General features: G+C 46.6%; 1 protein-coding gene across 1 annotated transcript; it reads left to right on the plus strand.

The window, feature by feature from the left end:
- The first annotated feature begins 859 nt into the window (after nucleotides 1–859).
- On the plus strand, nucleotides 860–18,059 carry LOC139835489 (uncharacterized). The gene is made up of 2 exons (XM_071825346.1): nucleotides 860–1,991; nucleotides 17,062–18,059. The coding sequence occupies exons 1-2, from the start codon at nucleotides 860–862 to the stop codon at nucleotides 18,057–18,059; spliced, it is 2,130 nt and encodes a 709-aa protein (XP_071681447.1).
- The last annotated feature ends 5,224 nt before the right edge of the window (nucleotides 18,060–23,283 follow it).

The raw sequence follows: 23,283 nt of genomic DNA on the forward strand, positions 1-23,283 counted from the left end.
ACAACTAAGGACCCGAGGGCACGAAAATAGAAATCCCAAAAAAAATTCTCTACGCCCAACGTCTCAATCTTTGGCCCAATATCTCTAAATCCGCCACGTATCTGAGATCTGAGAGGCCAGCTCAAACTAACACCAAAAAAACCGGATGGCTGTCGGCCGTTGGGCGTTGGCCGCTTCATTACGCCGCCGTTATAGCCATCCCCCATGTCCAGCTGACCACCGGCTCGTCTCGTCGAGCAGCATATCTCTGTTGAAGAAATCGAGCCAGAACGCTCGCTCGATGGATTTTTGTCAGAGTTTTCAGTCAAGGATCCATGCAAGTTCGTGATTGAGACGAGGTAGCGGCCCTCGGCTTTGATGGTCCTCTTCCAGCCCGGCCAGCAACACTAATATTTTCGTGATTAGTTTCTTTTCGAGATGAAGAACGAGAGCCACGACCAAAAGTGCAGATAAGAACGACGGGAAATCCAGCCACCAGTCGGCATCGTGCGGGAACTTCAGCAACGTCGAAAACTCGAGGTTGTCTTCGCCTTGTCCAGCAGCAGGTGGGGCGGCCTACAGGTCGAGCAAGCTGTTAGACAATAGAGATTTAGTCAGATACGATCTGTTTAGTTGTAGTCGTGTCTGTAACAAATACGATTCATCTTCTGTAACCCGACTCGGTCTGTAACCTGAACCAATATATATATGAACATCAGGGGCTCGGCAGAGGCATCCGAGTAGACCCTAATACCAGTATTCCAAACTTTTACATGGTATCGAGAGCAGGCTCTTCCGCCTCGTCTACCTGATCGCAGACCTTCGACGGATTTTTTTCCCCTGTGCCGTTCTAGATCGGCATCGCCCCAGCTCGCTCGCCATGGCGTCCTCAAGCAGCTTCACCCCGATCAATCTCGGGAACCCTCCGTCTGAAAAGCTTACCAGGAACAATTTTCCTCTATGGCGCTCCATGGTTCTCCCTGCTATTCGCGGGGCACAGCTCGTCGGCCTGCTAGATGGTTCCGACCCAGAGCCGCCCAAAGAACTTGCGCCAACCGCGGCCGAGAAGACCGCAGATGATCAGGCAAAACCGGTGCCCAATCCGGCATACGCAGCCTGGCTTGCACGGGACCAATCTGTCATGTCTTATCTTCTTCAATCGCTCTCCCTTGAGATCTTGCCCCATGTCCACCGGATTGAAAGTGCCGCCGGTGTCTGGCGAGCTCTAGCGGAGATGTTCGCGGCTCAGAGTGAAGCCCGCGTCACCAATCTGCTCGTGGCGCTTGCGAACACCAAGAAGTTGCAGATGACTACTTCTGAATTCCTGACCAAGATGCAGGGTTTCGTCGACGAGCTTGTCTCCGCCGGTCACCCCCTGCAAGATCGCCAGCTCGTGTCCTATATCCTCGCCGGGCTTGGTGGCGGCTACAATTCCCTTGTCGCCGCTCTGGGTGTTGCTACAACACCAATCACGCTGAGCATGCTCTACTCCCAGCTTCATGCATATGATCAGCGCCAAGAGATGCTCAATGCATCACCATCTGACGAGTTTGAAACCTCTGCCAACACCGCATCACGCCAGCGTCGCCCTCAGTTCTTCTCCAACTCCGGTTCTGGCAAGCCCCATGATCGTGGTGACCGCCGGGATGACCGCCGTGATGAGCGCCGGGATTGGCGCCGTGATGAGCGTCCTAGTTCTCAAAGCCGTGGAGGTGGTCGTGGCCCTCAGGGAGGGGGTCGAGGACGTGGCCGTGGTCGCCGCCGGACTACACCATGGGTCAATGCCACTTGCCAAATCTGCAATAAGGAAGGACATTATGCAAAAGACTGCTGGTCCCGTTATGAGGAGGATGATAGCTATGGTGACAAAGAGATCCACGCCGCCTATGGTGTGGACACCAATTGGTACCAGGACTCTGGTGCAACTCATCACATCACCGGAGAGCTCAATAACCTGTCTATGAGGGACACCTACAAGGGCTACGACAAGGTCAACACTGCCAATGGACAAGGTATGACTATTTCCCATATTGGTCAATCAATAGTTCATAACCATGCTCGAAATTTTCATCTTCGCAATGTTCTATATGTCCCCAATGCATCTAAAAATCTTCTTTCCGTTCATCGTTTCACATATGATAATAGAGTTTTCATCGAGTTTCATCCCTTCTTTTTTTTTATTAAGGATCAGGTCACCAAGAAAATAATTCATAAAGGACGGTGTGTTGGTGGACTTTATCCCCTTATTTCCTCATTGGAGTCATCAAGCCCTCAGAAGCATGCTTTTGTTGCCACTACCCCATCCCAGTCTCGGTGGCACAGTCGTTTAGGTCACCCCTCGTTCGTCATAGTTAGGCATATTGTTAGCACAAATAAACTTCCTTGTATTCAAGAATCTAGTCATGATTTAGTATGTGATCCTTGTCAGCAAGCTAAAAGTCATCAGTTACCCTATCCTATATCAACTAGTGTATCTACAGTACCCCTTCAGTTAGTATTCTCTGATGTATGGGGTCCTGCACCTACTTCTGTTGGTCGTCATGATTACTATGTAAGCTTCATTGATGATTATAGCAAGTTTACCTGGATTTATTTGCTTAAGAAAAAATCAGATACCTTGGCTGCTTTTGTGAATTTTCAGAAGCTTGTTGAACGAAAATTTAACTGAAAATTCTTACAGTACAATCTGATGGAGGGGGAGAATACATCAAACTTAACTCTCTTTTCCAAACACAGGGAATTTCCCATCTCATGTCCTGTCCCCATGCTCACCAGCAAAATGGCGCCGCTGAACGAAAACACCGCCACATTGTTGAAGTTGGTCTATCTGACAAGGTATCAACTTGTCAATGCCTATGGATTGTAGGCTAGGGTTTAGTTAGAAGTAGAGGGCAAGTAGATCTCGAAGGTTTCAGCCGAAAAGTACTCGGCGATTATGAAAATTAGGGTTTGCAGATAATGATTCGATGATCTCCTCGTCCCTCGACTCCCCCTTTATATAGGAGGTGGAGCCGAGGGATTCGTGTAGTACAAATTACAGAGTCCGGGACGGTTTCTAACTCATCCCGCCAGATTACAAAATAACACTTCCTATTACAACTCTATCTTTCCTTAAATACATCTTGGGCTCTCGAATCCTCTTATTCTTCGGGTAGTGGGCCTTCAGTAAACCCCGGGTACTATCTTCGGCAAGCCCATTTGGGATGCCTATGTCAGTAGCCCCCGAGATTTTGCTTGAATCGTAGAGTCAGGGAAAATCTCCACTGTTTATTTTTATTCAAAAGCTTTAACCTTTTTATACTTCTTCATATAAAATTCTATATTGTACAGGGATAATGGTAGTTGGGGCTAGTTCATCTGACGGATCAGGTACTAGTTAACTGCTCTGGTGGCAATCCGCAAAAACCTACTTCAAGATCACGTCCCTGGACATGATCTCGGGATACTGGTGTAAACGTCGACAGGGGCCGCTTAAGGTCTTACCATTCTATCGAGTCCCAGTCAAATTTATCGGGTACCTAACGCGTCCGTTAGGATTTTTCTTCGTATCTGTTGATACGGATAAAAGCAGCAGAGCGCAGTCTTTGGCGATGCCACGCCCAGCAGAACGGATCTGGGGTCTTACCTTCGCAAATTTGCGGCATTCAGAAATTGATCGCAACTTTGGCGTTCTGAGAATATATTGTCGAGTGCTTTTCCGGCTGTTGGAATGGCACATTTTATCGAGTCAATTTTGACTTATATTGTTCTCCCGATGGGAGTATATGTAGAGTTAATTATAACTCGAAATATACTCTCTTGCTTTTCTATCTTTTATTTTTGAACTTCATCAGGTACGCGAACAGCGTTCCCGATGGGAGTAGCCCCCGAGGCTACAGCCAAGAACTTGTGCTTGGTTGTAGGCTCAACATTTTAGTCCACCTTGTCACTATATTGTTATTATGTCCCAATATGATCTTCTCTTTATCTCTCGGGTGCGCGAACAGCGCTCCCGATGGGAGTAGCCCCCGAGGCTACAGCCAAGGACTTGTGCTTGGTTGTAGGCTCAACATTTTCTATATTGCCATACTCGAAATTTTACTTTTTGTCGAAGTAGCCCCCGAGCATTTGGGCAAAAACTTGTATTTGATCAAAGGCTCCCGAAGTATTCAAATAACTCCTCTTGTCGCCAATCTTTTCGAATTCTTGTCGGCATGCTTCAAATTTACTTCATCTCTGTTTAACAGTCGTGATTTTTCTGCCCTGTGGGTCCATTGCTTCTTCCACGTTGACACGTCGTGCAAGTGGGGGACACACGTCCTCCGCTTTTCCTGGCGCACGTACGGTAACGCTTATCTCAGTAAAAATACCTTTTTACCCTTTTATCTAGAAGATTTGCTGTCACCACACGATTTCTTCATCCAACGGTTCATCGCTTCACCCGATTCTTATATAAACCTTTCTTCAACCTCCGTGCACTCCCTGGCTTGCGCCGCACATCTGTTTCTCTTCGCAAAGCTTCCCCTGCGCCCAACTCTCTCTGTTCTTCCACACTCACGATCACTGCTTTGCCCATTGCCGTTGATGCCACCGCGCACACGACTTACTCGCCACAGCACGCCAGAATCCAAGATGGCCGCCGAAGATCTTGAGTGGGAGAGATCCAAGATCTCCAACCAGGATGTCAATACACTGAAGAGGCTTGGCCTCATGAAGAAAGAAGACGCCATCCGCTTTCCTAGCGAGGAGAGCTACCCCAACCCTCCAATAGAGTATCGGGTTAGTTTCGTTGATCACCTTATCCGCGGCCTGTCGGCCCCAATTCATGATTTCCTCCGCGGCCTTCTTTTCGTTTATGGGATTCAACTGCACCAGTTGACCCCCAATTCCATCCTTCACATTTCCATTTTTATCACACTTTGCGAATGCTTCCTCGGAATTCCTCCTAATTGGGTTATGTGGAAACGCATTTTCTGCCTCCGCCGTAATGGCTCTCACAACGCCACCTATAACATAGGCGGCGTTGTTATCTGTGTCCGAACTGATGTCGATTATTTCGACGTCAAGTTTCCTGATTCTGTCCAAGGATGGCGCAAAAGATGGCTCTACATTCACGAAGAAAGTGCCAACTCTGTGGAGCACAACATAATTCCTTTCGACGGAAGTGCCAAGATCCAGCGCCGCCGTTCCTGGGACGCTGAAGCTTCCGAAGAAGAGAAAAAGGCGACAGAAGCTCTTATGTCTCGTATTCATCAGCTCCAAAATACTCGAGGCAAAGAGCTATCTGGTGTTCAAATCACTGCCTACTTCCTTAGGATTAGAGTGCAGCCTCTTCAGGCTCGCAAAAATCCCCTTTGGACGTATTCTGGTAAAAACGACGCCAACAGAATCTCCAGCGATCTTTCTGTAAAGGACTTGGAGAAATTGGTTCGAAGAGTTTCTCGACTAGCCAAGAAGGATCCTATTCCCTCCTCTTGTCGAGTAGAACCATACAGTGCTTCCAATCCTCTTCCCGAGGTATTTTGTCTTCTCGAGTTTTTGTCTTGTTCTAAACTTTTCCTTGCATCTCATTGTTTTGGTATCTCGCTAATTTTCTTTTGTCGCTATTTTCTTGCAGAACCATCCTACTATGGCTTCCCTTCCTCCTCTTCCTGAGGATGGAGAAGTCGAAGAAAGGACCATTGTCACGGATGATAATCAGGAAGCTCCATCTTTTGTGAACGAACCCGTGGATTCTCGAAAATCTGCGGGTCATTCTGAAGATACTTTATCGGCACAATCTCCTCCCCCCGCTGTCTCTCCAAGAGGCAAAAGGAAAAGGAACGATGTCGAAGATTCCGGCACTTCCAAAGCCGAAGAAATTGATCCTTCACGTCAGAAGGCAGCTTATGATCCTTATCTTGGATCCTTCGTCAGCTCGTAAGTCCTTTTTACTTTTCTTCTTATTTCTGTACTCGAAATGTTTATCTTGTCTTGATTTAAAGCTGTCGATTTTTAACCAACAGTGATGACGAGGAAGAAGTACCAAGTGTTGACGTGGCTCCTCGAACAAGCACGTCACATACTGTACTTGCCTCAGACACGCTAGTTGAAGGAGAAGAATCCTCGCCTCCTCAACAAAACGTCGTCACCACAACTCCGCCAGGAAGCCCCCTTGCTCCTTCACCAAAAAGGACAAGGGTTGAAAAGATTGTTGAGCCTGCCCCTCAATTGGGCAGTTCGTCGACTCTGCTCTTGGATGATGTAAGTTTGTTGATATCTGTGTTTCCCCTATGTTGCTTTTTTTACGTCTTCACTCTCTTTTTCATGTCGGTGCTTCTTTTCCTGCGTTCTTCTTTAATAGCCCATGATCAAAGAGCTTCTCCGCATTGGGTCCCAATTTATTGGGTACCGTGAGTATGCTAGCAAAGCCGAAGGTAACAACTTTTATACTTGCCGTTTTTCCTTGACTTTTTGCTCCTGTTGCTTATCGCGATTTTTGATCTTTCCTCTCTCTCTTTTTTATATCTCGACAGAGAAACTTGCAGAGGCCACCAAACGTGCCGACGCGCTTGCTCAAAAACTTGAGCAAAGTGAGGCGGCTCGTAAGAAAGCCGAGCTTGTTGCTAGTGAAGCCAAAGCCGAGGCAGATGACGCTAGAGCAAAGGCTGCTAGTGTCGAGGGATTGCAGAAAAAACTTGAGGATGTCAGAATCGCCTTAGATGAGCACAAAGCTGCACAAGCTTCTCGTGAACAAGGAATCCTCAAACGTCTGAAATCCCAAAGTCGACGCACTTTCAGTAAGTTTTTTGATCCCTTCTATTTTTACGAGAGTCACTGTTTTTTGTTGTTTGACCCACATTTTATTTCCTTGGCAGACCAAACAAACCAGGAATTTGATCTGTCGAATCCTGTCAACGACCCTCTCATTGATGCACTTTCCTATCTGGAGCTGCATGGGTCCGAAATTCGTGAAGGCGTGGCCAATGCTAATGCAGGATTGTCGGCGTTGTTCCCCTACTTCTTCCCGAAGAAAGAGGAGCCCTCGACTTTCCTTAATCTCGCCAAGATGTTCAATTCATCAGAAGACCTCGGACTGAAGATGCGCCAAGAAAATATGAAAATTGCTGTCGAAAGCACTGTCGCTTTGGTTCTTTGACGATCAACGAGTGCTGTTGATTGGACGCTTGTTGGCGACACCGAGCAGATAGAGCAATCAAGATGGAGGTCGTTGATTAAGGCAGCCAAGCCCAACACGAAGAAGATCTTGGCCTATCTCGGGATCAAACCAGCGTCGACTCCTAGCTCATCAAGGCCGGAGGTCTAGTTGCATGCCTCTTTATTTTTCTTTCTATGTTTCTTTTGCTCTTGTCGCCAAAGTAGTCATTTGGCGACATGTACTTCCTTAGCTCCACTGTAATGCCTTTGTAATTATTCCGAGAGATCAATGAAAACTCTATCTTTGTTTGTTGTTTGATGTTGTCTTGTCTAAATTTCAGTTGATATTTGATAACTATACTCCGTCTGCCGCTCCTTCCAATATTTCGCCCTCTTCTTTTTGCTCGAGGGGAGCCTTTGCTGGTACTGCACCTGCCGAAGATACCTTGTCGCAAGAACTGGACGAACTTCGACAGCAACTTCAGTATGCGAAGAAGCAAACACTTGTGATGATGGAAAAGTCTCATAAATCATCTGAAGCCGAAAAAATTGCACTTGACAAGCTCGCGAGGCCGTGGCTGCTAAGGAAATTGTCGCTTCCGAGGCTGAAAAGGCGACTACTCGAGAAAATTTCATGCTCGAGTTAATGAATGAAGCCGATCTTGATATGTCGGGTATGCTTGTTTCATCCTCCGATATCTTTTATCTTCATGCTACGTCTCTTGAAGTTTTTCTGCTCCTTTGCTTTAACAGGTTCCTTTACTGATACTGTTGCGGAAGAAGAGAGGGTAAATACTAGGACAAACCTCCTTGTTAACCTTTCCCTTGATCATGGTTCTTTGTTTTGGGCTACGCCAGAAAGGACCCGCCAGGTTGTCAGATTTCAAGATCGCGTTTCTCAAACTCACGATTTCCTTGATTTCTGTACCAAGACCCTGTTCATGGTTTACAATTCCATGTTCCCTCGGAACGTTCAACCAAAAACTCTTCCTGAGGTAATGGAAAAATTTAAGGACGCTCACAAGATCCATGATTTTATCAAAGCTCAACTGGTGGCTGGCGCCAGATTTGCTCTTATCATGCTTCAGATATGCCACTCGAAACTTGACCTGACCGAAGTTGTTGCGAAAGTTCATGAGAAGGTAAAGCGCCGAAGAGTTGGTGTCGACCGAATTAACACGAAGGTTTCGCCTATAGCCGAAGAAATGATTGAAGACCTTCTTCGGATGGATGCCGACTTTTTTGCCGACGGTCATTATGCTGACTTTCTTGGCGCTGCTCCCGAAGAAGACAGAATTACCCTTGATGACATACTGCATCAGGAGTAATTATTTTCCTTTTGTAGATAACTCTTCTTTTTAACCTATGACTTTGATTATATATTGTGAAGCAAACGTCGTATTTCTATATTTGACTAGCCCCCGAGTATTTCGGTGGCTAGTTGTTGCGAGGTTTTTGAACCAAGGCATTTATTATGGTGAATATCAGCCCCCGAGCGTTTTTATTGAGTACTATTTTGTATTTTGATTGACTCACGAGGTATTTTTAATACCAAGGCGATGCTTTTTTCTTTCGACGAACTATATTGAAATTTGTCGGGTTTGAGACTTTGAGCATGTCGATAAAGAAAAAGTTATATTGACACTATCTTTATTATATTGCAGCACCGCGAGCCCGCCTCATTAAAAACCTTCCCGGCCCCACTCGGTGCCCCGAAAAAGGAAAAGAGTGCGTCTGAAAACTCGCGGGCGTTTCAGTACATTGAAGTTTCATAAGGACTGTATTTCAGCTCTAGGCATAGAAACGCCTGAGTTGCGCCACGTTCCAAGGGTTTTGCTCCTCCACCCCTGTCTTCTTGTCCTTTATTCTGTATGCTCCTCCTCCGATTACTTCTGTGACGATGTAAGGGCCAAGCCATGGTGACTCGAGTTTTTCATGACTTTTTTCGTGAGCCGAAGAACTAGGTCTCCCACCTGAAAAGACCTCGGCCGCAAACGTCGACTGTGGTAGTTTTCAAGTCTGTTGGTATTTGGTTACCCTTGATAGTACTTCGTCTCGAGCTTCGTCGAGTGCGTCGACGTCGTCCTCCAACGCTGCCGTAGAAGTTTCTTCATTATATTCAGTGACTCTGGGGGAGTCGTGCTCTATTTCTATTGGCAGTACTGCCTCTGCTCGATGGACTAGAAAAAACGGGGTCTCCTGTGTCGCCGTATTTGGTGTTGTTCGGATGCTCCACAACACACTTGGTAGTTCTTCTGGCCAGGTATGCCGAGCTTTTTCCAGTGGTCCTAACAGGCGTTTCTTGATGCCGTTGCAAATGATGCCATTGGCTTTCTCGACTTGCCCATTGGTTTGAGGATGTGTAACTGATGCAAAGTGCAGCTTGATACCTACTTCCTTGCAATAATCTTTGAATTCGTTGGATGTGAAGTTACTTTGCCATTGTCCGTGACGATGCTGTGGGGTACTCCAAATCAAGACGAGGCCTTTTACGAATTTTCTGCAGATGCTCCGTCTGGTGAATTTATCGGCTTCGCTTCTATCCACTTTGTAAATTTGTCGTGACTACTAGCATATACTCCTTTCCTCCTGGCCAGGATTTGTGTAACTTGCCTACCATATCAAGTCCCCATTGGGCAAAGGGCCATGACAATGGTATTGATGCTAGTTACGCCTTTCTGGAGAGTGGGGTTTTGCGGCAAACCTTTGACACGCGTCGCAAGTTCTTACTATTTCCTTAGCGTCCTCGATTGCTGTCAACCAAGAGAATCCTGCCCGAAAAACCTTGGCTGCAATAGCTCGACTACTTGCGTGGTGGCCACAGATTCCTTCGTGTACATCCTTCGAATTAGTCTTCCTTCTTCGGGTGTGACACACCTTTGCAGGACGCCTGAAATACTCCGCTTGTATAATTCCCCTTTGGCTACCGTGAAGGCTTTGGAGCGTCGAATTACTCGCCTTGCCTCGACTGGATCATCGGGTATTTCTTTCCTGAGGATGTATGATATGAACGTCTGCATCCATGGTATCTGTATCACCATGACCAGGTCTTGTTCTTCTTCTTCTTCCTCTTGCTCTTCCTTGGTAGCCCCAGGGTTTCTTCTCCTTCTTTTTTGACTTTGTTGATTTGGTGGATCTCTCTGTTATCTCTTCCCAGAATACACCTGGCGGGACCGCAAGGCATTGCGACCCGATATTTGCAAGAACGTCGGCTTCGTCGTTGCTCAATCTACTAATATGATTTACTTCGCATCCATCGAACAACTTCTCGAGCTCGTTGTACACCTCCTTGTATGCCATCATGCTATCATTGTTGCGTCACATTGGTTCATAACTTGCTGAGCCACCAGTTGTGAGTCGCCAAAGATTTTTAGTCGAGTTGCACCGCAGGCTTTCGCCATCTTCATCCCGTGTATGAGAGCCTCATATTCTGCTTCATTGTTAGATGCGTTAGGGAACGTCATCCGAAGGATGTACTTCAACTTATCGCCTTCGGGTGATATGAGCACTACTCTGCGCCGGCCCCTTCTAGTCTTTTGGACCCATCAAAGTTCATGGTCCAGGTTCTCGACAAATCTGGAGGTCCCGTGTTTTGCAGCTCCATCCACTCTGCGATGAAATCTGGCAAAACTTGCGACTTGATTGCTTTTCTTTTTTCATACGTGATGTCCCGAGGGAAAGTTCTATTCCCCAAAGGGAGACACGACCCGTAGCTTCTGGATTGTTTAGTATATTTGACAAGGGAGCTTCATTGACCACTATGATCGGATGTGCCGAAAAATAGTGGCGCAATTTCGTGCTGTTGTGAACACTCCATATGCTAGCTTTTGGTACGAGGGTACCTTTGTTTTGAGGCGATGAACTTCGCTCACGAAGTATACTGGCCTCTGCACTCCATGGATTTTGCCTTCTTCTTCTCTTTCGACTACTAGCACCGTGCTAACCACTTGAGGTGTGGCTGCAATATACAGCAGGAGAGGTTCCTTTTCCTTTGGTGCCACCAAAATTGGTGGTGTCGAAATTTTGCGTTTCAAATCCTCGAAGGCTCTATCGGCCTCTTCGTTCCATTGGAATTTATCTCCTTGCTTTATCAAAGCGTAAAATGGTAACGCTTTTTCTCCTAACTTGGCGACGAATCTGCTCAATCTGCGACTCGCTTGATTAGCTGCTTTGTATCTCTTTCAACTTTGTTGGCTTCCTCATTGTTACTATAGCTTGTATTTTGTCGGGATTTGCTTCAATCCCTCTTGCTGAGACTAGGAACCCCAGGAGTTCTCCTGCTGGGACACCGAAAGAACACTTCGTCGGGTTCAACTTTAGGCAGAATTTGTCGAGGTTGTCAAAAGTTTCTTTGAGATCCTCGATCAGCGTTGCCCCCTTTTTTGACGTTATGACGACATCATCGATGTATACTTGCACGTTTTTCCCGATCTGTGTTGCTAAACACTTCGCATCATCCTACGATATGTTGCTCCCGCATTTTTTAGACCGAAGGGCATTGTCTTATGTGAGAACACGCCGTAAGGTGTAATAAACGCTGTTTTGGCTTCATCATCTTCTTTTAATCTGATCTGGTTATAACCAGAGTATGCATCCAAAAAGGAAATACGTTCATAGCCTGCCGTGGAGTCGATGATTTGATCGATCCTTGGGAGGGGAAAGTGATCCTTAGGACAATGTTTATTGAGACACGTAAAGTCGACGCACATGCGAAGGACTACCGTGTGTTTCTTCGGCACCATCACTGGGTTAGCTACCCATGTAGCTTCAGTAGATATATCTTTGATAAAACCAGCCTCCTCGAGTCGATTTATTTCGGATAGCATGGCTTTGCGGTTTGGTTCGAAAAACGCCGCAAAGGTTGTTTGATTGGTCTTGCTCTTTGGATCCAAGTTTAGGTGGTGCTCGGCAAGTTCCCTGGGTACTCCTGGCATGTCAGCTGGACACCATGCAAAGATTTTCCAGTTCTCACGGAGGAACTTGACGAGCGCGCTTTCCTATGCGATATCCATATTTGTTGCAATGGATGTCGTTTTTTTCGGGTCTGTCGGGTGGATTTGCACCTCCTTAGAATTTTTCTCGGTATTGAAAGTTGACTCTTTATTTGGCCTTCCAACGTCTGGCAGTACGTCGTAGTCAGTCATGCTTTTTGACGCCAAATACTCAGCTTGCATCCCGAAACTTTCTGATAGCCGATGAAAATCCTTGTCGCATTTATCGGCTAAAGCGAAGCTTCCTTTGACTGTGATTGGTCCCCTTGGTCCAGGTAGCCTCCACAACAGGTATGTGTAATGTGGCACTGCCATAAATCTAGCGTATGCTGGTCGTCCCAACAAAGCGTGGTACTGCGACGGAAAATCTACGACTTCAAATTCCAGCCTCTCGATTCTATAATTCTCTCGGGTTCCAAACTGAACGTCGAGGTTGATTTTTCCCAGTGGATAATTTGGCTTCTCTGGTGTGATACCGTGGAACCTTGTGTCTGTTGGCTTCAGGTTCGCTAAGGATATGTTCATCTTCCTCAATGTATCTGCATACATGAGGTTTAAGCTGCTGCCGCCGTCTATGAACACTCGAGAGACGTCAAACCCTGCAATAACTGCTGGTAGAATAAGTGCTGACTGCCCTGGTCGAGGAACTTGTTGCGGATGATCTGCTATGGTGAACCCAATATCTTGCCCTGACCAATTAAGATACTCGACAGTTGGTGGAGGCATTTTTTCTGCCATAAACACTTGTCGTGAGATTACTTTCTGAGCTCTATTTGATGGCCTTGCCTTCTGAATCATCGACACCGCTCCATGAGAATTGGGATCAACGTAAGGTGGTGGTGGGGGTGCTGCTGCTATTCTGAGCTGATGTCGATTGTCGTCTGTGATTGCGGGAGGTGGTGGCAGGTGGATCTCGCTCCTGGGTTCCCGAGGATTTCTCTGTGCTGCTCGAGCATTAGCGTGCTCTGCATGCCTTAGCATTGCCTGAAAATTTCGACAGTCTTTCTGCAAGTGCCCTGACTGTCTTTTACCGTTGTTGTCAATGAAAAAGTGCATCTGACACGGCCCGTTCATCATCTCTTCAGGGGACATGAAAGGCCTTGGGAACCTGGGCCCGCTATTTTGTCTGTTGTTGCGAGAATCGTCCCTGTTGTCGCTTCGCTGCTCACTGCTTCTCTGATAATCATCTCTGTTGTTTCCTCCTGTATTTGTTCGAAAACCTGCCGAGATTTGTCCTGGAGCGTCGTAATTCTGGTACTGCCGAGGAAACCGTCGCCTTGGTTGATAGTTTCGCCCCCGGTCCTCTTCTGGCGACCTGTGTCGTTTGTTATAGACATCATCTTCTCCATCTGCCCATTTGTTTGCTATCTCCATTAACGCAGATACTGTTCTTGGATTAGTTCTCCCCAAGTCCTCGACAAAATCTCCACGCCTGATTCCTGCAACAAACGCATCTATTGCTCTCTCGTCAGATATATTTTCTGCCGAGTTTTTGATGATATTCCATCTTTGGATGTATTTTCTCATTGACTCATCTGGCTTTTGTCGACATGCTCTCAACTCCTCTAACGACGCAGGTTTTTTGCACGTGGATCTGAAGTTCTTGACGAACACGTCCTCGAAACTTTCCCAGCTGTCGATAGATCCTGGAGTGAGTTTCTTTATCCACGATCGTGCGGCTCCACTCAAATGCACCTGAATGCTTTGCATGGCTGTTGCCCTGGTTCCTCCCGTGAGCTTCACTGTCTCCAGATAGTCGACTAGCCAATCCTCTGGATCTTGAAGGCCGTCGAACTTTTTGAAATTGTCGGGTAGCTTGAATCCTGAAGGGACTCGAGTTTTTCGGACTCTCCTCGTGAAGCATGGCAAGCCGCACATATCTTCGTCGTTAAGCTCCGGAGATTGCCGATGATCCCTTCTGCTTTGTCGTGCTCTGTCGACTCTTGCTTGTGCTGCCGTATCTCTTGCTCCACTTGGCCCTTCAGGGGCTGCCGCCGTTGCTGCTGCAGGTCGTGGACTATTTTGCCTTGCTGTTCCTTCGGGAGGCGTTGAAACGAACGCTGTCCCCATAGCTCCAACTCCTGCTATCGCCATATTGTATAGTGTTTCCCTTGGATCACCTGGAGGTGGTTTAGACGCGAGGATAAAAGCTTGTGTCGCCATATACCCAGCTTCTGGTGTCTTAGGGATAATGTTTCCTCTTGTGACTATCGACATAAAGGACATGTCGAGGTTTTGAACCAAGTGCTCTCTTTCTGCTTCGGGTATGTGTTGTAACCTTGATCTTCCTCTGTTCCGAGCCTCCCTGTGGCTATCACCCGAAGTTCTAGATTGTCGACTCAGATCTGCCCTTCTCCTGCTGGATGCAGAAGCTGCTTCCTTTCTCCTGTTCAACTCAGCTGTCTGTTTTTCCAATTCCCTCGCAGCTCGTGCGAGCCTATATTGATATGCTTGCAATTCCTCTGGTGTGGCCGTGGTAGCCATTGGTTCTGTACCGTTCATAGCTCTCGCGGCTCTGTCCCACGCTGTTTGTGAAAGTTGGACTCTATCTCGCGGCTCTGGCCCGACGTATTTATTGCCCAGGCCTTGTCGCAGATTGGAGGGATCGACGTATGGATTTCCCAGATCGTCGAAAGCCTCAGATGTTTCCTCTTGATCTTCAATGGCATAAATCTGATGATACTTTGTACTCAGATCTATGTTGGGTTTGGTGGCATCATCGTTTAGATTGATGAAGACCTTGCCTACTGTGATAGATTTGTCGATGAAGTCATAGCTGTTGACATCGCTTGAGCCATCGCTTATATATGAGTCCGCAGATGACTCAAACGATATGTCGTTGAAGATCTTGGCGAGTTTCTCTCTTGTTCTGGTGCTGATGTAGCGTGTCGCCGAAGTTTCTTCTTCTCCTGACTCGGTTGACGACGCATAGCTTGAAAAATCGGAATCGACCTTCGACGATCCCGACGAAATCGGAACCTCGACACGATACGATCCTTCCTTCTCGACGCGAAAGTGAAACCTTCCGAACGTCATCTCCATGGGCTCCGCCAGATACGCATATGCATCCAAACGGGAGGGTGGGTGAGGAACAAAATCGACAAGACCAGCAGCGATCTGTTTACCTCGATCCATTGTGTTGCTTGCAGTTGATGATGTCGAAGATCTTGAACGTGCCATCGAGATCAGATCCTTACGCCTCTAATTCCCACAGACGACGCCAATTGACAAGGTATCAACTTGTCAATGCCTATGGATTGTAGGCTAGGGTTTAGTTAGAAGTAGAGGGCAAGTAGATCTCGAAGGTTTCAGCCGAAAAGTACTCGACGATTATGAAAATTAGGGTTTGCAGATAATGATTCGATGATCTCCTGGTCCCTCGACTCCCCCTTTATATAGGAGGTGGAGCCGAGGGATTCGTGTAGTACAAATTACAGAGTCCGGGACGGTTTCTAACTCATCCCGCCAGATTACAAAATAACACTTCCTATTACAACTCTATCTTTCCTTAAATACATCTTGGGCTCTCGAATCCTCTTATTCTTCGGGTAGTGGGCCTTCAGTAAACCCCGGGTACTATCTTCGGCAAGCCCATTTGGGATGCCTATGTCACTATCCCTTCTCGCTCAAGCTGGCATGCCCTTAAAGTTCTGGGATGAAGCCTTCCTCACTGCCACATATCTCATAAACATGCTCCCCAGCAAAGTTATCAATAACGACACACCCTTGCATCGTCTCCTAGGTACACATCCAAATTATTCATCTCTTCGAGTTTTTGGCTGCGCATGTTGGCCAAATCTTCGCCCATATAATAAACGTAAACTCGCTTTCCGCTCTACACAATGTGTCTTCCTAGGTTATAGTCCACGACATAAGGGAGTTAAATGTCTTGAAGTATCCACTGGTCGAGTCTATATATCTCGTGATGTTGTTTTTGATGAATCTGTTTTTCCCTTCAAAAATTTACATCCCAATGCTGGTGCTCTCCTTCGAAAACAGATTCTTTTGCTTGATCCTTCACTTCATAATTTTGAGCAAGGGCATGATACTATTGATGATTTACATATGGAAAATACTCATGCTACTGATCCATCGCATAGACATGGTTCTGTTGTTCTACAGGATACAGCTCGCCAAAATATTACTGCCGGTGAAAATCTCGCTCAAAACAGTGCATCCAGCAGCTCTAGAGGCTCTTCTGACTTTTCAGGTGGAAACAGCAGCAGCACTGGATCCGATGCTGATTCCCTGCCAGCATCTACGTCGGGATCGGAGGAAATCCTCTCGGATCGTGCGCCTGACAGCAGCAGCAGCGCGGCGCCCACGACCGCGTCAGGCCGCCACAGTGACACCTCTGCGCACCATCGGCAAGCCTCCACGTCGCGGTCTGAGGCCCGCAGCGGAGATTCTCCCGCCCACCCCGGATCTTCTGCGTCCGCGTTCTCGCCCGCGACGCCCAATTCCTCGGCCACACCGTCGGCTACAGCCACTCCGGATTCGCCTGGATCCTCGCCAGTCCAAGCAGGCTCTGTTCCTGCTGCCGGATCTTCTGTGCCTCCTGGTTCTGCTCAACCTGCTGTGGCTCCCTCTGTTCGCCCTGTTACACGAGCATCCAAAGGGATCGTCAAACCTCGTACATACAAGGATGGCACCGTATGATGGATTTTGTCCTGTACATCCGCTGAGCCGACCAATGTTTCTGATGCTTTGCAAGATGCAAATTGGAGACATGCTATGGATGAGGAGTTTGATGCTCTACATCGGAATAACACATGGAGGTTGGTTCCGTCACATGTTGGTAAAAATGTCATTGATTGTCGCTGGATTTATAAAATCAAATGCAAGTCCGATGGGTCTATTGATCGATATAAGGCCAGACTGGTAGCCAAAGGTTTTAAGCAGCGCTATGGGATAGACTATGAGGATACTTTCAGTCCTGTTGTCAAAATTGCAACTGTTCGTCTTGTCCTTGCAGTTTCTGTTTCTAGGGGATGGAGTCTGCGACAGTTAGATGTTAAGAACGCGTTTCTTCATGGCGTTCTGGAAGAGGAGGTCTATATGCGACAGCCACCAGGGTATGAAGATAAGGACAAACCCACCTATATCTGTAAACTGGACAAGGCGCTTTATGGGTTGAAACAGGCACCTCGAGCTTGGTATTCACGGTTGAGTAGTAAGCTCATTACTCTTGGTTTTGTTGCTTCCAAGTCTGACATGTCTCTGTTTATCTATCATAAGCGCAACACTACAATCTACATGCTCATTTATGTTGATGATATCATTGTTGCTAGCTCCTCGCAAGCTGCAACAGATGCTCTTCTGATGGATTTGCGTCAGGAGTTTGCACTCAAGGATCTTGGTGATCTTAATTTCTTCTTGGGCGTTGAGGTACAGAAGGTTTCTAATGGATTGGTCTTGAGTCAGTCCAAGTATGCTCAGGAGATTCTCACACGTGTTGGTATGTCCAATTGCACTGGAGTGTCTACACCTCTGTCCTCTTCAGAGAAGATTGTTGCTCAAGGGGAATTACTGGGTCCTGAAGATAGCACCAAATACAGAAGTGTTGTAGGTGCATTGCAGTACCTTACACTCACCAGGCCAGATTTGTCTTATGCAGTCAATAAAGTATGTCAGTATCTGCACGCCCCCACTACTATGCATTGGACTGCTGCTAAGCGTATTCTGCGGTATGTCAAACATACTATGACAGTTGGCCTTACCTTTGTCAAGTCTAATTCTACACTGGTTAGTGCCTTCTCAGATGCTGATTGGGCTGGTTGTGCTGATGATCGTCGCTCCACGGGAGGGTTTGCAGTGTTCTTTGGTCCCAACCTTATTTCTTGGAGTGCAAAGAAACAGGCAACAGTTTCTAGATCAAGCACTGAAGCAGAATACAAGTCTGTAGCAAATGCAACTGCCGAGGTTATTTGGTTGCAGTCTTTACTTGCTGAGCTCGGTGTGCGATTGACATAGGTTCCTTGTTTATGGTGTGATAATCTTGGAGCTACTTACTTATCAGCAAATCCAGTGTTTCATGCTAGGGCCAAACATATTGAGATAGATTTTCATTTTGTTAGAGAACGAGTGATGAAGAAGCAACTACAGATTCGGTTTATTCCTTCAAGAGATCAAGTTGCAGATGGGTTCACAAAACCACTTCCTTATCAAGCCTTTGAGAATTTCAAACATAATCTCAACTTAACCAAGTTGTGATTAAGGGAGGGTGTTAGACAATAGAGATTTAGTCAGATATGATCTGTTTAGTTGTAGTCGTGTCTGTAACAAATACGATTCATCTTCTGTAACCCGACTCGGTCTCTAACCTGAACCAATATATATATGAACATCAGGGGCTCGGCAGAGGCATCCGAGTAGACCCTAATACCAGTATTCCAAACTTTTACACAAGCATCGGTAGCTGACATAATCAATCATCAGGACCTCCACCTCGTGCTCTGCACCGGCGGGTTCTGCTAGAACAAAACTAGATATGTTGTTGTTGTTGGATCCGGATGGCGAGTTGCCTACTTCTGCCTTTGCCGGTGTAGAGGCTGATGATGATTCATGCTTGGCCAGTTGGCCCCGCTACTCGGTGTTTGGATTTCGACTGAAAGGTGTGGCCTCTTGGCCTCCTATTGATTAGGAGGGCATCCTAATTGTATTGAATTTGTTTCAGTAGTAGTCAAAACATATAATAGGAGCATGTGTACGACAGATTTAATTTTTTACCCACTAACTAAACTGACGGTGGAGACGCTGCATAATATAACTTGAAATCCCCAACAATTATATAGAATCTTGCATACTATTTGAGGGCACCAGCAATTACGTTTTCTAAACATTTTTTTTCCTTTTGCTGATTTACTGATCTGGCTGTAAACACCAACATCAACAATTGAGGATATAGAGAAGTAATCTTCAATAAGCGATATGAAATTAGCAATACAAGGCCATGGTTAATTAAGAGGAAATAGAACAAGATGAGACGGCAGTAGCGACACACAAGCATTTAACTATATAAATATACACTTTTATCTTATTAATTTTTTTCCGCAGCAACGCGCGGGCATATGGCTAGTATCCCAAAAGGATATATAGGTAGTCTAAGCAACGTTGTCAGAATCATGATTTTGAATCGGATCGGAACCTTTAAGGTAGGATCGTAAATCGTAGGATCTTAACTTTTAGAATCGTAAAATCTTAGATTCTACCTAACAGAATCGTTGAATCGTTCCACTCAATTTGGGTCGTAAAGTCGTAGAATCGTATAGTAGAATCATGATTCTGACAACTATGAGTCTAAGAAAGGAAGAAAGAAGAGGATGATCAGGAAACGCCCGGTGTAGTTCAGAGATACGTATGGACAATGCAGTTAATACATCACAAGACTTGCAGATCATCACGAGGACATATATGACGATACAAGCACACCCATACACATACATACCAGTTATTACTTTAGACAAGCAGCTTGAAACTGTTGACACACTAGTACAAGAACACAGCTTGATTATACCCAACTGCCCAAGTACAAGACCAAGCTGCTCATACATACTATACGACCAGCAGCCTGCATCCGGCAGCCAAGCAGACCAGTCCCGCGGCTTCTACATGCTTAAACGAACATCATAGCTAGCTGTACTACCTGTTTAACGCAACTGCCCCACGGCACTGCGGCAGACCATACTTTGCCCGTCGCCGCGAAGGCGCGAGCTGCCGCCGCAGGGCCGGCATTGCGCAGGAGCTCAAAGTACCGTTTAGGGTTCGCCTCAAAGGCCTCGCGGGAGATGCGGAAGCCGGCCGCGCCGGGCGCCTTCATCGTTGGGCCGGCCGTGAAAGACGCCTGCCAGCTGAAACAGGCGCCCACCGCACCCGCGCCGACGATCACGGCAGCCGTGACGATCAGCGCGGCCGTAAGGATTTTGACGGCCATCTCGTCTTCAATCTGTGTAGATCTTTGTGTGGGTTCCTAGATGAGGCAGAGGCGTTCGTCCAAGCAGCGAGGTGACTGACTTATATAGAGGTGGTTCGGCGGAGTGCGCGCGAGCGATCACCGCTTCCGGTTGCATCGAGCGTCGATCTGTTCACCGATGACGCGTGGAGAGTGGCCGGAGACGAGCATGTATACGAGGGCGACATGTGTCCTGCCACTCTCCCAGGTAGCCACGTACTCCAACTGTACATTTTCGTTGTGGTAGATTCTAGTAATTCTTGGAGGCTTCGTGATAGCAAGTGTGTTTCAAATAAAAAAATAAAAAATATTCTGCCGGATGCTATGAACTAGTGAATAAGTGTTCATATACTTATTTGCAAGAGCTGAAATGTTAAAACCACTTGATAAATGCCGACCTCTACTAAGGCATAGTCAGCGATGGTGATGATGTAGTTGTATAGAAGCGAACGCTCGTGTTACTGTTCCCTAAATACCTTATCAGTCATCTGCCAATACATGACTGAAGATGTTTGAAAAGCCCGCTCTTCGAGACGGACATCAAATGAAGTTACCAATTCGGGAGTCTACACGACAGCGGTGGCATATATGGGCGAAGAGAGCATCCAACCAATAGGTGTACACACCAGTAGAAAACATGGCTTATATTTTTAGTTCAAAAAGCAATAACACCGGTTGTGCTACGAATTAGATTAAAGGGTGCTTAGCACCGGTTCGTGCGGCCAGGACGTCGAGGGGCATGCAGAGCTTTATCAACGGTTCGTGTGGGACCTTTAGCACCGGTTCGTGGCATGAACCAGTGCTAAAGGGTTGGCGTTCTCAGTCACGTGGAAGGCACGAAAACCGGTGCTAAAGCCCCCATTTGCCTATAAATTCAGCTCACCCCACCAGCCCTCTTCTCTGTTTTTTCTTGGTGGAAGGTGTGAGAGTTGTGTGTTTGTTTGTTTTTCTTACCAATGCACAAGAGGTGCTCGATGAAATGCCTGAGAGAATGATGCCCCTTGATTTCACACAAAACAAAAATGATATGAGTTGCCCGAGCGACACTTAAGCTTTCTCCTCTTTCTTTCCTCCTCGATTGAGATAAGCAACTTTACCCTTTCATTTGTACAGTGGTCATTTCACTATTTATGATGTTCTGGAATGTTTTTTTTGATAAATTTAATTATATGATGCAGATGAACCGGCGGGAATGGATGTACGTTGACCGACGCCTTAACGAGTTCAGTGCGGGCCTGAAAGATTTTCTCCGTGTGGCTGAGGAAAAATCTACAGGCGAATGGTTTTATGTGTTGTCCATGTGTTGACTGTCGGAACTTAAAGCAATACTCTAGATGGCAAGTTCTTCACTCCCACCTGCTTCGGAAAGGTTTCATGTCCAGCTATAATTGTTGGACCAAGCATGGAGAAAGAGGGGTTATAATGGAAGACAATGAAGAAGAAGAGGATGATGATATGTACCATGAATATGGTGATCGATATTGCAACGGGGCAGGCTGAAGATGAAGAGGCAGGAGAAGCTGAAGATGAAGAGGCATCAGATGAGCTCACTGATGATCTTCGTTGGGCCATCGCTGATGCACACAAAGAAGTAGAAAGTGCAACCGAGAAGCGGAAGTTCAAGGGCATGTTAGAGAATCACAAAAAAAGTTATACCCAAATTGCGAAGATGGAAACACAAAGCTCGGTACCACACTGGAGTTGCTACAATGGAAGGCAGAGGCTGGTATATGTGACAAGGAATTTGAGAAGTTACTGAAAATAATGAAGAAGAAGCTTCCAAAGGATAACGAATTGCCTGACAATATGTACGAAGCAAAGAAGGTTATCTGCCCTCTAGGATTAGAGGTACAGAAGATACATGCAAGCATTAATGACTGCATCCTCTACCGCGGTGAGGAGTACGAAAATTTGGAAGAATGTCCGGTATGCACTGCGGTATAAGATCAGACGAGATGACCCTGATGATGTTGAGGGCGAGCCCCCCAGGAAGAGGGTTCTTACCAAGGTTATGTGGTATGTTTCTATAATACAACGGTTGAAACGTATGTTCAAAAACAAAGAGCATGCCAGGTTGTTGCGATGGCACAAAGAAGACCGTAAGAAAGATGGGATGTTGAAATACCCCGTTGATGGGTCGCAGTGGAGAAAAATCGATAGAGAGCTCCCGGACTTTGCAGGTGACGCGAGGAATTTAAGGTTTGGTCTAAGTACAAATGGCATGAATCCTTTGTTGTCGATGGCGAGGAACTTAAGGTTTACCTCACGCATACGCGTCCGTACGACACCGTACCGGAGCTGGAGTGCTTATTCCTAACATCCTTTTGGGGAGCAGAGCTGCAGTCATAGCACCTGGCCTGTAATTCTATGTATCTATAACCTTCCTTCTTGGTTGTGCATGAATCGGAAGTTCATTATGATGTCAGTGTTCATCCAAGGCCCGAAGCAACCCGACAACGACATTGATGTGTACCTAAAACCATTATTTGAAGAACTCTTACAGTTGTGGGCCAAACCAGGTGTACATGCATGGGATGAGCACAAACAAGATCCATTTTGCCTACGAGCATTGCTTTTCGTGATCACCAATGATTGGCCTGCTCTTAGTAACCTTTCAAGACAAACAAACAAGGGATACAATGCATGCATGCTCTGTTTAGATGAGATTGAAGGTATATATTTGGATAAATGTAAGAATGTTGTGTACCTGGGGCATCATCGATTTCTTGCAAAGAGGAACGTCGTGATAAAGAAAGGCAAGCATTTCAGAGGTGAGGCAGATCACCGGGAGAAGCCTGACCTCCGTAATGGTGATGCTTTACTTGATATGGTCAAGGACATACAAGTAATCTTTGGAAAGGTTCCTTGAAAGAACATTTCATGATCTCTAGGGTTTTGCATGTTTGATAACAACATCGATGATGATCTAACATTGTGCTAAGTGTGTGACAGATAAAGAAAAAGGGTCACGTCTGATAAAATCGATCCCCCCGAAAAGGAAGAAAAGTGTTAGGCTGAAAACTCAAATAGTCGGCACTGCCCGTGGAACAAGGCCGGCACTGCCCGTGGATGCACCCCGGCACTGCCGGTGGATGCACCTCGGCACTGCCGGCTGACCTTTGTCGACCAGGTGACCTAATATCCTAGGCCGCCACTGCCACTGTCTCAGGGCCGACACTGCCTCTGAAGTGGTTCCAACGGGCAGATTTGGTGGAGGGGTATTTAAGGAACCCTTCTCCTACCTTG

This window comes from Lolium perenne, chromosome 2 (genome assembly GCF_019359855.2).
Source record: "Lolium perenne isolate Kyuss_39 chromosome 2, Kyuss_2.0, whole genome shotgun sequence".
NCBI lineage: Eukaryota > Viridiplantae > Streptophyta > Magnoliopsida > Poales > Poaceae > Lolium > Lolium perenne.

What these genes read in the sequence shown, in the direction of transcription:
- LOC139835489 (XM_071825346.1), top strand. Translation starts at nt 860, where the DNA reads ATGGCGTCCTCAAGCAGCTTCACCCCGATCAATCTCGGGAACCCTCCG. An exon ending in CAACACTGCCAATGGACAAG is followed by an intron (nt 1,992 to 17,061) that starts GTATGACTATTT and finishes TTGTCCTTGCAG; the next exon opens with TTTCTGTTTCTAGGGGATGG.